The sequence below is a fragment of the Prorops nasuta genome, unplaced genomic scaffold (genome assembly GCF_024137725.1).
Source record: "Prorops nasuta isolate Cenicafe-Biocafe unplaced genomic scaffold, Cenicafe_Pnas_1.2 PNAS00032, whole genome shotgun sequence".
Lineage (NCBI taxonomy): Eukaryota > Metazoa > Arthropoda > Insecta > Hymenoptera > Bethylidae > Prorops > Prorops nasuta.
In genome coordinates, this window is record NW_027116829.1 from 1942585 (window position 1) to 1956542 (window position 13958).

Consider the following 13958-nt stretch of genomic DNA (forward strand, 5'->3'; position numbering starts at 1 on the left):
ATGTCCCTCCTCGGTGCTCCGGACGACTCGGCCTCGCGGACTCCGTTGCGAGCGAGAGACCGACCAGCGAGTTTCAACCTCGGCTGGGAAAAAATACAACGACTAGCCGGCATCGAGTCCCCGAGCAACTGCTGCGCTAATTACTCCGGTGCGATCGAGCAGCCGACATGAAAGATCCTTCCGTGGCGCCCTGTACCCTGTATATCTATACCGGGCCTGCTATACGTCACGATCTATTTAATCCGTTACTCGGTCGCGCTCTTCTGAATTGAAAAATCCCAATAGTTAGGTCCCCCCCCCCCTCCCTCCGACTGAGCGAGCAATTTTCTACCTTACATCGAATCTCGCGGAAGAAACGGAGAGGATCGAATTGGCAGGATTCGCCTCGGCGTGGATAGATTATACGTGGACGAAACGATCTATCCAGGCTCGACTGCAACTTGTGTTACGCGCAGGTAAACAGCGTGTGGAACGCTTCGGCTTCCGTCTTCTTAAAATGTCAGTGGAGAAGGCGTAGAAGCAAGAAAGTGGAAGATTACAGGAAAATGACGTTACCGGCCCCCCATGTCGACCACCACCGGTCAACACCGATGGAGGGATAGTGATTTCAGGCCTCCTTAGTCCTCTGGCCCTTTTGCCCGTACAGAAACGCCTACGAGTCTTGCTACGTTTCGTTCCAATCATTCCGCGCGTATTATTCTGTTTTCCTCCCCTCGTTTTTTTTTTTTTTTTAACTTTTTCTTTCGATCGAGTCGAGGCAGAAACTGTTCGTCGCTAATTAGGAACACTAATTGCTCTGTACTTTCAATTTTTATTTCTCATTTTCCTAACCGCTGTGTATGGAAGCACCGTTATGGTATTCCGCACAAAAGACGATGCTCTGTTATGGTTACAGGTAGTATACGTATGATATATATACCACCACAAAGAGGTTGAAGAACACTCGTATAAGTGATCGATACAACGGATCTTACGTTACATCCTGGCGATGCAGACTACGATATATGATATGCCACTTATTTTATTTTCATTCGTGAACCATTAATTCGATCTAAATTGATTATACTTTTAAGAAAGTATGGGTAATTGTAGCTCGCGATAAGAACGAAAATGCAATTTTGATAAAATTGCATTTTAATTGCAAATTGATAGTTTATTAACTGTCGATCGTGAGATTGAATATATTTTCAACGCATTCGTAAATACATGACGATTGATAAAATCGATTGCCTACAAATGCTTTGGATAAAATAATAAATAAAGGGTTGACAACACTTTAGCTGGCTCGTAAAAGTTATTGTTTTTCATCCGCCAACACTGATCCTCAACGCCGTGAAAACACTGTCATTACAGACAGTAAAAGGATTGGTTGATGATTTTTAATAGGCTGGATTGCAGTAAAGACATAAATAAGCTATAATTGGTGGAATTACACGATGGGATAACAAAAACATAAATATAGGAAAAAAAAAAAGGTATTTTGATAATTGGCTGAGAAATGAAAAATCAATGAGCTCATTGTAATAAAATTTTTTTATTCAAATATGAATTAATATACTCTCATATTAGTATTTGTAACATTTAATAAAAATAGCTTATATATGAGATTGAAGGTACTTAAAAATATTACAGTACTAGCTTCGTTCATAACCTTGTAGCAAACTATACATTCTGTTCCTTGATTAATCTCTACTGTAAATGTCAAATTGAATACAACTCTTTTAATTGGATAAACTTACGGACTAAATAATATACATAGCTATGCATTATCATCACATGGCACCACAATAGATTTCAAAAATATAACATAACTATGAGAAATATAAAAAAATAAATACATTTGAAATATACAAAATGAAACTTTGGCTTTTTTTACAAGCAAATGCTAACTAAAGCCAATTCATTTGCCTGTAAAATGTAGGTTTATTAAAGAATGCAGTAATTTATATTTAGATAAACTTGCATCGAACAAGTTATAAACTTAATCGAATAATCTGATGAACTATTCAATTTACTACTAAACTTATAAAGTCTTGATTGTTATTACAAACTATATGCCAACTGAATATTTTGCAAGAATACTAAGATGGTGTAACAACGTCATGCATAGCATACTTCCAAGTCCAGGCTCTAGCAATTTCCTCAAATTTCTCTCTATTAGTCATATACATCTCCCCTAATTCTGGCTCCATACAGACCTAAAAATTGTACATTATTAGAATCTTCATCCAAGCATTATACACAACTTTTACCAATCCTACAGTACACTTACCTGACAATATGGATCAGTGAGTAAACTTTGTACACTTATAAGTACCTTTGATATTGTAAGTGCTAAAGACCAATTATGATGAATAGAATCTATTCCTACATCCCCGTGCCTGGACACATTAGGATGTAAAATTTTTGTAAGAAATCTTACTACAGGAGGGTACATTGGATAGCTAAAAATATTTTTTTTTTTCATTAATAAACAAAATTTTAATCAAGTTTAATATTTTGCTTACCTGTATGGAACTTGAAGGTACAGATAGAAGAGACCTCCCTCGTACGGACTGCCGACTGGACCAGTTATCGTAGCCTGCCAGTGAAAACACATTTGATCCAATGGTGTCGCTTCGATCCCTTCCGGTGGATCGCTTCTCAGACTCTTCAGCTCTGTCCTAAGCCTATTTCTCCTCCAAGAATTTTCTTCCATTCTTGGAGGCCTGGATTGCAAACACATTTGCGCTAGGCATGTTCTACATGGTGCAGATGAGGCCAATTGATCGTATATATTATACCAATCCTTAACATGTCCTATTGGACGATATAACGGCCAACGTAGTTTTACACGTTGCTTCCATTGCTGGGATGTAATGTGAGTTGACAATAATCCACACCATCTGCGGCAAACATTTGCAGCTGACCAAAGACTGACATCATCAAGATGGGAAAAAACAGCGAGCAAAACTTCTGCTGGAAGTCTTTCGACTAGTTCTGGCTCATTAATAGCTTCATGCTCAATGTGCTTATGATTTATTAAAATTTCTAGCCTTTCTTGTAAATTATTTGATCTTGAAGATTCGCCAACATTCTCGTATAATCTGCAATTCAGTTGTTGCTGCTCGTTGTTTTCACTGTTAACACTATCAGCAGGTTGTAACTCTTCAAGATTTTGCACGTCTTCTCTCACAAATTCATCCAAATTGTAAGGTAAGTTTTGAGCATCGCCATTGTGCTGATTCTCTCTTTGATTATCATCTAAAGCACGTTGTACTTGTACGTCAAATAGATCATTCATATTTACATTGTTTTGTGCACCTGGAATATAGTCTCGTGCTTCAGGAACATTTGGGAGTTGTACACAAGGGGGTTGACATATATATATATTAGGAATTCGTATATTTGGAGGATTTTGGATATTAGGAATATTGTTTTGTGGAGAATTTTGCTGTTGCTGGCTAGTTCGCCTTTCATGATTATAAAAGAGATCATTAGGCTCATCATTTCCAGAATCTTCATCATCAGTTTTCTACAAAGAGTTTAGTTTTAAATATTTTATCGGATAACTTTATAAACAAAGATCATATTTTGTCTACTTACTTCACTAAAAATTGGAACTTGCACTACACCAATATCATCAGGAAATAAAAATGCATGACAGGTTGCACAAACTGGCTCTTCGAAACAGGGACCATAGTATCCATTGCAAAAATAACATGACATTGCCTACAACAGTAATCACCACATAGGTTATTGTCAACTGCCTTATAGTTTTAAAAACTAATTTTAAAACTAAAATATTTCCTTATAAAATTACCTTTGTTTATTAATAAAGTAACATATACACAGAACTAGTGTTTGATTAACATTATTGGTATACTGTCATACAAAGAATAAATAAATAACAAAAGTACTTACCGAAAATTGAAATTCCGGACACTCAACAAATTGAGCCGGATCATCATATTCGTCGTCAAGATTTAAGTTAAAATTACAGTCACTAATGTCATTCATTTTATCAGCATTCTCAAATTGCGTACCACTAACAATTCTATCACCGGCCATTTTGATTCCCGTGGCAGAAAAGCTGTATAGAAGAGCCAATGCGGCTGCGATTGGTTGGAACGAAGATAAAGATAATCTTCCCAGTTACGCGGGCTAAATAAACCTAATAAACCTGTCATAACAGCGTTGCAATTGTTACAAACAGTTTATAATTCGTATTATATTTTTCTTAAAATAAATAACCTTAAAAGTATAAATTTAAGAATCACTTGAATATTATATATACATATATATATATATATATAAGGCAATACATTGATCAAAACATCATTTTTAGTATATAAATACTAATGAAGCTTATCTAGATATATGTAACTTATACCTAAAAGTTAAAAATTCTACAATTAATTTTATTTACCTGTACAAATAAAATTATAACTTCATCAGTTTTTGTTAGGATTGGTAATCTTTTCTTTGCAGCATTACCTCAATTAATTTGATTACGATTATGCTTTTCTTATTATCGAGTTAACACATTACTGAATGAATCTACGATATGTATCATAAATACATTTACTCCTTTAAAAAATAATTAAATCGCGATTAGAACTTTTAAAATTGCGCTATAGGTACTGTACGTTTAACTTCAAATTCGAAAAAAAAGATCGACTACTGTGTTCAAAATACAGTTGTATAAGAAACGTGGTCAATGGAAGAACTGTAATTACTCTAATGTATATGTAAAATTAATAGAAATTAATAATTCTATTGAGAACTGTACAAAATGCTTTATTGGCAAAAAATTATTATGTATTGTTATGAATAAAAAATGATTCGACAAATTAAAAAATCTCTTAACAGTCATATCATCGTACGTGGATTTGTTTCAATTTATAAGTAGCGCTCTAAGTGAGACGTACATATATTAAATATGATAAACCCAGAAGTTTTTAAGTATCAACAAGCAATTTTAGACCAAGCTTTAGCACAGGTAATATAAGCAATTTGAAACAAATATTATATTTACATAATAATAAAATCGAATGCATGTGTATTTACATAAAATAACATAACCTCAAAAACTAGGTATTTAAATATACTGAGCAGCACCTTCTTGAATAATTTTCATAGTTAGGTGATATTTTCACAATATTATTTTATAGGGAATCAAAAAAAATGAGGAGCAAGAAAAAATATGGAGAAACTATAAAAAGCGTCACCAAAAGGTGATCGAAGCCCTAAAAATTCTTCCATTGGATGTTTCTACTAATTGTATGGTTCCTATTGGGAAGCGAGCATTCATGGAAGGGAAATTAACCCATACAAATGAAATCTTGGTTTATCTGGGTGATAACTACTTTGCAAAATATAGTGCACATAAAGCAATAGAACTTTGCAATAGGAGAATAAAAAGTAAGAGTTAGTTACTTTACTATATTTTGACAGTATTTTGATTTTGTATTCTTGTGTATTTTTAGATGTCGATGAGCAACTACAAAATTTAGAAAAAGAAAGAAATTTGTATGAAACAAGACAAATGATTCCTTTTGGATTTGATGCTTTTGGTAACGAAGAGAGAAAAGATTTAACTGAACACTGGGATGATGAAAAATTAGATGACTGGAGAGGTATGGTTATTTCTAATATGTATTTTTTGTATGAAAACTGTGTCTATAATCTGTTATATTTTTTTTAGCTAAACATAGAGAGCGAGAAAAAGCATACCATCAGAAGTTAGCAAAATTAAGGTGTCAAGAAAAACCAGAGATCCGAACAGAAGAAGATGTTTTGAATCGCTTAGATCAGCTAGAATTGGAAGAAGAATTAAAAGACGAATATGACAGGTTTGGTGTTTTTTCAAGCAATGTTACAATAAGTCCTATAACGAGTTGTTTTTTGATCTTTTACAGAATTGAGGATGAGCAAAACAAATTTTACGGAGAAGAGTTAGAAGAAGGTGAAGTTTATTATGAGTCAGATGAAGAAGATAGTATTTCTGAAGATGAAATGAATGAAGCCATTCAAGAAGAGTTGGAGAAATTGAAAGAGCTTCAGTTACAGAAAGAAAATATGGAAAAGTCAAAAGAGATTAGTAGTAATTTAAGAGAGCCATCTGTAAATGTTACAGAGAATGTAAATAAAAATGTTACTACTGAAAAACAAGAACTTTTTGAAGCTAATTTTAATAATTCCTTACATGAAAACATATTACAAACGAAAGAAATCTCTGAAGTTGAAAATCAAAGTAGTACTAAAATTGAAGAGAAGCCTAAAATTGTTAGGAGAGTGTCTTTTGTAGAAAAAACTGTAGAAAAAAATAATTCAAAGTCGCCAAAACGTGTTTCTGATGAGTTAACTGATTCTGAGGACGAGGATACAATTAAGATAGAATTTGAGCACTCTGACAATAATCCTATCGTAGAGGAAGCTCCTGGAGATTCAATAGAAACTCCAAAGGATTTTTATAAAGTATTTTTGAAACCTAAATCTATATTAAAGAGATTTTCCCAGGATATGCTTTATGTTAAAGATACAATCACAACTAGTTATTCTAGTGAGGAAGAGAGTGAGGGTGAACATGTTTCTGTATCAGCATACAGAACAGTAAGTAATGTTTAATTTATAAAAGCAATGTGCATTTTCTTCTCGGTTATTCCTTACAATACAATATATAACTGTTTAGGTGGTAAAGGATATTCAGGAAAGGGTTGTAGCAACATCGGTAAAAGAGGAACAAACAACAGAAGCCAGTGCAAGCCGTCCTGTTAGCCGATTCAAGATGCAACGATCAAAGAAATAAATATTGTTAAGAAAATACTTTGTACATAATCGAATCTACCATTTCAATAAAAAATTATTTTTATATCAAAATAACTGGGATTGCATTTAAGCGTTAAAATTTTATTAAGCGAAATCCATGACACCAAAACCCTGAATCATTAATCACAGTTTCTTGACAATGCGAGCATGAAAGTTGTATTCATATTCTAGTTATACTGATCGTTATGTTAATCTCTCATTCCGCGTACTCTACATACTCCAACGTGGTTCGTACTATACTAATGGAACGTCAGGCACAACGTGCTTGACGACGTTCCGTCGAAGGAGACATGTACATCCGTTATTCTGCCCATTTCACAGTTCAGGAATTGTTCCTATTAGCATTAAGGGCTGCAATCATTTGTCTGTACATGGCAGACAATCGTACGTCACGAGATATATACGTGTGTGCATTTGCAGTGAATTCCGTGAAATACCTAATATTTCTAACAATTCTACTAGTAACAGACAATGCTCTGCTAATTGCGACATAATATCGATCCGTAACTTTTGCATTGCAACTAAAGTTAAGCTTGTTTTTAGTTACATCCGTAAAAGATAAATCTATTCTACGTTACAAAACTGCAAGAATATTCTCAAGTAGTATAAGAGGATGATGACGCTTATATAAATGCTATTTTAAATCGAAATGTTTTCAAAAAGGATCCGAGTAAAAAGTATTGTAATCACAGTAACCAAAACGGAATAAGGATTTGCATTATGGAGCAAATGTAATATTAGGGAGAAATTGAAACATCGGACAGTGCTTTGACACAAGTTCGTCCGACTGTTTGTGGATTTGCGATATTTAACAAATAAGCACTGTTCTACGTTGATGAAATCAGGAACGGATGCTTTTTGCATATGTTTGACAGTTTTAAGTAGGTACAATATGCTTTGTTTTAATGAAATCAACCAGTTAAGCATGCGCCTTGCTGCGTTTACCGCCGAATACTCTAGAGGGAGGCGAATTTCATCCCTCAGTCTGTCGCCGCGTGCGAGCGTGAAACGAGCTCGTGGTGCTGTTAGTCGAGAGCCCGGACGAACGATCACGTTTTCTTCGGTCCTTTCGAATTAGGACACGTGAAATCTAATAAATTTTCAAATGATTCCCTCTGATCTTAGAACAGACCTCGAATCCTTTCTGCGTATGAAACCGCAGAATCAAAAAATATTTCAGTCGTAAAAATATAGTTTTCCTGTAAAGTATCGACAAGCAAAACTCGCATTCTTTTTCCGAGCACCGTTCGAGAGAAGAATTGACAAATAACTGTCCATGTGTTCGTATATATACATATAACAAAAGAAACCAGAAATTGTGAAAATTTACAGGAAGGAAGATCTCTCTCGGTACCGCGTGAAAATGATCTTATTAACAATGTTCTCGTATCGAGAGAGCGAGTGGATCTTGGTGCAGCTTTCGAGCAACTAGCTATTTTTCCATACTACCCGAGCGTCAATTGTTGAACGAGCCTGGTAGATCAGCTGTTCGAAGGCTTTAAAGTTGCACCAATCGTAGGATTTCAGGGTGGCCGGAAAATCGATCAGTTGCAAAGTAATGGAAAACCAACAAGTACATGAAAACAATTTCGCAATATGCAGAAATATTTGAAGAAGCTTTATCGGTGAAGAAGGGAAACATATTAATCCGAACGAGAAGATAAAAAAATAGCCTCTAGCTACAAGAGAGAGAGAAAGAATCCATAACTGAAACTTTCTATACGCGAGCAATATATTAATAGGCAGTGCGGGGGGCATCGAGCAACCGTGTACAGACAATTTCGTTTAATCTCGCGCTCGCAACGAGCGAGAGGAGTCGCGAGGATGACGACGATGATGCGGCGGAAGGATTGAGGAGATAGCGAGGAGTTTTACGAAGAATGGAGGAGCCAGCGCGGTTCTCCATTTGAAGGATCCAGCCATGTGAAATTAAGATGAGAGTGAGGATCATGAGGTGATATCGCTGGTTAGTCATCGGCCAGCAGGCTTGTGATCATTTTAATGGTGTGGACCGTTCGAAGATGAGAGTCTCTGCAGGCTGGTGGTACGCCGTGATTTTGCTGACGGTCAGCATCGGCATGAGCAGCCTCGGCAAGGAAGAGGAGGAAGGGGAAGAAGAGGCGCAGATCGAGAGGCCCAAGGAACTGATGCGCCATCAGCAGAGTCACAGGCCCTCGTTCATCGACCGTCGATTGGACCTGAAGATGGAGCGCCACGCGAGCGTCGACCACGACTTTTCGCATCAGCGGGTCTCGGAGGGCGTAGCGAGTTCGGAATCGAGCGGGAACGACCGGACCCACCGTCGGGACGACCTGCAAAACCAGCAAACCAGTGACGTTGACAACACCAGCCGCACCAAACTAGCCACGCAGATCAGACACAGCCGATCCCGCAACCACTTCTCCAGACAGTTCAAAAACTCCAAGGAGAGAGGCGCCGTGGACGAAATACCGAGAACCGCCGAGAACCTAACCTTCCCCGACAGCTTCGAGCAAGCGGACGCATCGGTGCAGACTAATTGGAGCGACGCTAACGCGAAGGATCGGTGGAACGCGGCGCGGAGCGGAATTTGGAAAAATCCCTCCGCCTACTCGGCTCATCGCTACCGGAACGATTCCTTCGGGAGGTTGAGGGAGGCTCTCGCCAGGGAGAGGGGAGGAGGAATGGAGGATAACGCTTATGATAATTCGACCGATGTCTTTGGTCACGTGGTCGTTGGACCGGTCGATGGGAGCGATCCGTTCAGCGTGGAGACCGCCGTTCTATCGGAATACGACTTTTACGGCGAGAATGGATCCTTGAACATCTCGAGTGGTCAGATGAACGACTACGAGGAGGAGTACGGCTCGGGAGGCCCCGGTAATTCTCGAGGCAGCAGCCGGCGTATCGAGCCGAAGGAACCAGTTCAGGTGGACATTGTCACTCGGTTCCTGAGAATAATAGAGAACCAGCATCTGCTGGGCGACAACTGCACCGCTGGAACCGATCTGAATCTGGGCGAGGGTGTGGTCGACCAGTATGCCCAGGAGAGATTCCGGCTGGAGGCTAATTTAGCCGTGAATCACGCGAATATGTTGACGAGACTCTGGAAGTACGCCCCTGACGTGATGCTGTCTTCCGAGTACCTTTTGCGCGCCTTGCTTCTTTCGATGATGGAGTTCGACGAGGACATATTTGCAGCCGGAAACTGCTACGACAAGTTACAGTACAAGGACCGCTGGCTCTACTGTCCGTTCGCTCATCGACTTCAGGGCCAGGACGGGGTCAAGGTGAAAAATCTAGCCGAGGAGTACAAGTACCTTAGCAATAGCAGCGAGTGGTTCTACATTGCGAGGAAGAACGCCGAGAGAGTGATAGCGAGCAATAGTCAATTTAGCTACGGTGAGTACGCGACACACACACACACACACGCGCGCGCGCGCGAACAGTTAGCATGGAAATCATTCGGCAACGATTAAACTCTTCGTTCATTTCTGCCTTTGAAAGGTGCATTTCGGCGGATCGCTGATATATTGATTATTTCTCCATGCGGCGATAATTAACGGCCGCGTCCCCCCTCGTTGATTCATAATAAATTAAAACTACGCGTACAATCAGATCATATTTTAATCCAGGCTGATTTCATTGGCCGTATAAAGTACAAGGTTTTAATAGAAAATAAATGACGCTGATGAGCGAACTGTTGTTTCGACAATAATTACAATATTCATCAGCGACTCATTAGGAATATTATTATGCAGTGAGAAATATTATAACTCTGGCGTTAATCGAATATATATATATATATATATATATATGTATTACTAGCGTGCGAATGGTGCGTTTGAAAATGTATTTATCACCCCGTGTTCTCTGGTCCGAAAGGAAAAAGGTAAGGAAAGCTCGTTAACCCCTTTGCGGAGGGTCGAGAATCAAAGTGTTATCGGTTTTCTAATATCGCCGCGTATTTAAATGTCAGCTGCTATTCCCGGAGCACGCGCTTGCGGTTTATTTAGGTTGCTCGACGTCTTATCGCGGGCGAGCGCGTCGCGAGAGAGAGAGAGAGAGAGAGAGAAGAAAGAATGGAGGAAATAGGGATAGTTGGCGGAGATTAGCAGGAAATCAAGGTAAAAGGAGAGGGGGGGGGGGGGGAGGACAGAAATCGTGGTTTGGATTGAGATTGCGATTGACTACGGTGGAAGGAAGAATTACGTGAAAATCGGTGAGCACGGCGTGGCGTGGTTTGTTCGCCGCGTCGACTGGAACGATTAGACGAGAGAGGGATCGTTCGAGAGTAAAAGAGGAAGTTAAAAGGCGAGGTAAGAACAGCTGGTGGCGAATTAGCCGAGGGTATTTCCTATCGAGGCGCGCGTACTGCTCTTATTTTTGCGCTTGCAGAATTGTACCCGTTTGCAGGGGAATCGATTTAAACGAGCAAATGCCATTAAAAATAACCCTGTCCTTTTGACCCTCTCTGCTCTCTGACTCGTCTCCCCTTTGTTTCCTCCAATTCCCCCTTTCTCTCTCTCTCTCTCTCTCTCTCTCTCCCTCTCTTGGTCGTCGCGACGAAGAAAGCCAATCCGCGCGCATAAACTTGAGCATAACCACTGTTAGAAACTCGACTGTCCACTATTCTTAACTCGATAATTGACCATGTCAGCTTGAAAAATCAGCGGACCAATTATTTTTACCGAGAGAGCGGGAGAGAGAGGTTTAGGCTGCAGGAATAAACGTGTACAGCGAGTCAGCCAATAATACCAAATTGACAGACGGCTTCTCCAGGAAGATTCTAATAAAATATTTAAGCTCGGCATAACATGGCCAAGCTTTTACTTACGACGTGGCTGCTATATATTTCTCTGCCCTTTGGTGCGCTGCTCATTATAATGAATCTCGGGCTCGGATTAAAAAAGTTACGATTCTTCCTCGGAGTGGGATAGTAGCGCGTTTGACAGCTGCGTAAATCATTTGCGAGAGTCCCGTGTGGTTTTTGAGAGCGCGATCCCTCGGTGGTCGATGCACGCGCGCTCTCGTTCGAGGAATCCGCCGATAATCGCGCAATAGGATGCCGCGAGTGGCCATATAGAGAAACGAGTCGAAGAGACAAATGCTTTATTGTCTTGCAGCGATTTTCACGGACGAGGAAACCTGTGGATCTCTGCTTTATACGTTACGCACGCCCGAGGAGAGCCACGCGCAAAAGTGCAAAAGCGGTGCATGTGATTCGACCAATATTCGCAATTATGGCATCGAAAGAAAAAGGTAAAAGTATATGCGAAAGAGCTGAAGCTGCAGGCGTTTGTTTTCTAAATTACTCAAATATAAACTTTCCTCCGCGGAGAGAGCCTTTATAAGCGTTAAATACCGTGGAAAAAAAATTATTGCCCGGAGAAATGGCAAGAGGCCATAATTTCGCGAAGAGTCAAACTTCTCGTTGAAAAAACAATAAAACGTGTCAAAAGCAGAAAATAAGTTTGACGTTGTTCTTTTATTATTTGTTCGATCGTCCGGTATGGAGCGATTTCGTCGTAATTCCGATGCCGTGGTGTACACATAGTATGTACCTATACACCGCGTAAAGCGATAGTAATTTTGCCTATAAGAGCGATTAATTTGCAAAAGTCAAAGGGTTCGCCTCGCGATAGGTAGGTTTCCTCTTTTTTTTTTTTGTTCTTTTTCACATACGGTGATTCCCCAAGCTCCATTATGTTCCATTTTGGAAATAAGGTATCGAGCACGTATTGACTTTGACAATTATGCGTTAATTCGTAACGAGCAATAAACGATCCTTCGTTTGATCGATATTAATATTCTCGTGTATTCGGGTGACAGTATTAATTTGCATGAAACATTTGCAATCGCGGCGTTAATAATTCAATCTCGACGGGATCAAGTGCGTGTGACGAGTGGCCAATTGACACGTTCCGACGCGATATGTATTTGCTTTGTTATATATATATATATATATAATAATAACACATTTTTCACGTTAGACCGAACTCATTGGAATCGTTAAAAGTTGCACGAGTATCGCGACGTAGTATTCGAGCCCGTGCAGATTCGAGGTATTAGCATTCATAAATCCGTTAATAGAGAGGAAACAGGAAACTGCGCGAAGGGGAGGATACGAGATTTACCGGAAACTCTCCACGGCGATTTCATTCAATTCAGCACGAAGGCGGATATTAAAAACAAGTAATAGCAAATATTCGCCGAGGAGAACTATAGCGATGAATTGCGCGAATCCAACTGTTTTCCGAAGAAACACCGCGAACGACCAAAGAAAACTAAATGTATATATATAGTTGCAGCTTCGTTCCAACACGTGTCGTATTACGACGAGACAGGAATTTCTCAGCTGGTATTTATCGGCTATGACAAAAGAATTAAAGCGAGAAACGACGATAAAGTTATAATTTTCTCACGGTGCAAATGATTTTTTCCTCGAGAGACTGATCGATCGTATTTGTAACTGGTCGCGCTACGCGTGTAATCGAGATGTGGAATATTTGATGAAAAATTTGGAATCAATTATTCGTGCATGTATAATTTAAGAAATTAGCGGTAGTATCCGAGTGACCGTCTAATAATAGAGGGAGGAAGGCGCGAATCATTAGTAAGGGAATTGGATCTAAAATTTGGTTGCCGTGTTTCCGTCAATGGAAATGGAAAAGCTGGTTTCGTCAGGAGTCACAAAGAAATCGACCTAGATTTTAATAGTAGCACACAGTCATGAGATTAACTTCGGTTCCTACTGCACCAGGCTTCTGCATTGTCCCGACAAAATTGAATAGTAGAAAAAAAAAACACGTAATCCAATCAGTTCATCAGGCAAAATTCGTTTGTCCCTGAATGATGCATTCCCATTCGAAGCATACGATATAAAACGTTATTTCGATATTTCAAAAATAGCTATATATATATATATATCAATTTCTCTCTCTCTCTCTCTCTCTTTTTAATTATAAGCGTTTGTAAAAGTTTATTTACCATAATTTATTTATCAGAAAACTATAAAAATGAAACAACGAGCTCGAGGATCAGCGAGATTTCAGTGTAGAGTATACCGGAAGCACGAAGGAAAGAGAGTTTAATCTGGTAGCTTACAATCATAGGAGGAAAAACAATTTAAAACTCTGTGGGTTTTTTTCTTCGACAAATAAAAATTG

The 13958-nt window shown here is 39.0% G+C and overlaps 3 protein-coding genes across 3 annotated transcripts in view; 2 read left to right on the forward strand and 1 right to left on the reverse strand.

Annotated features, from left to right (window-relative positions):
- Nucleotides 1–1523: 1523 nt before the first annotated feature.
- Nucleotides 1524–4073, reverse strand: morgue (modifier of rpr and grim, ubiquitously expressed). Its single transcript, XM_066742902.1, has 5 exons — nucleotides 3904–4073; nucleotides 3586–3711; nucleotides 2508–3514; nucleotides 2273–2444; nucleotides 1524–2198 (listed from the first exon to the last, which is right to left on the reverse strand). The coding sequence occupies exons 1-5, from the start codon at nucleotides 4048–4050 to the stop codon at nucleotides 2082–2084; spliced, it is 1569 nt and encodes a 522-aa protein (XP_066598999.1). The 5' UTR covers nucleotides 4051–4073; the 3' UTR covers nucleotides 1524–2081.
- A 642-nt stretch (nucleotides 4074–4715) lies between these two features.
- LOC136783074 (unconventional prefoldin RPB5 interactor-like protein) lies at nucleotides 4716–6852 on the forward strand. The gene is made up of 6 exons (XM_066742903.1): nucleotides 4716–4981; nucleotides 5154–5403; nucleotides 5469–5618; nucleotides 5687–5834; nucleotides 5901–6594; nucleotides 6674–6852. Exons 1-6 carry the CDS (start codon nucleotides 4922–4924, stop codon nucleotides 6788–6790), a joined length of 1419 nt encoding a protein of 472 aa, XP_066599000.1. The 5' UTR covers nucleotides 4716–4921; the 3' UTR covers nucleotides 6791–6852.
- Nucleotides 6853–7877: 1025 nt separating this feature from the next.
- The window catches only part of LOC136783190 (metabotropic glycine receptor-like), a 116201-nt gene continuing 110120 nt past the window's right edge, over nucleotides 7878–13958 (forward strand). The window contains exon 1 of the mRNA XM_066743117.1: nucleotides 7878–10191. Coding sequence (XP_066599214.1) covers nucleotides 8832–10191 — 1360 coding nt within the window. The 5' untranslated portion in view covers nucleotides 7878–8831. The remainder of the gene's footprint in view (nucleotides 10192–13958) is intronic.

Coding starts and splice junctions, on each gene's coding strand:
- LOC136783074 (XM_066742903.1), top strand. CDS start 4,922: ATGATAAACCCAGAAGTTTTTAAGTATCAACAAGCAATTTTAGACCAA. Junction 5,404..5,468: donor TTGCAATAGGAGAATAAAAA/GTAAGAGTTAGT, acceptor GTGTATTTTTAG/ATGTCGATGAGCAACTACAA. Junction 5,619..5,686: donor AAAATTAGATGACTGGAGAG/GTATGGTTATTT, acceptor TATTTTTTTTAG/CTAAACATAGAGAGCGAGAA.
- morgue (XM_066742902.1), bottom strand. CDS start 4,050: ATGGCCGGTGATAGAATTGTTAGTGGTACGCAATTTGAGAATGCTGAT. Junction 3,712..3,903: donor GTCCGGAATTTCAATTTTCG/GTAAGTACTTTT, acceptor TTACTGTTGTAG/GCAATGTCATGTTATTTTTG. Junction 2,445..2,507: donor TACCTTCAAGTTCCATACAG/GTAAGCAAAATA, acceptor AAATATTTTTAG/CTATCCAATGTACCCTCCTG.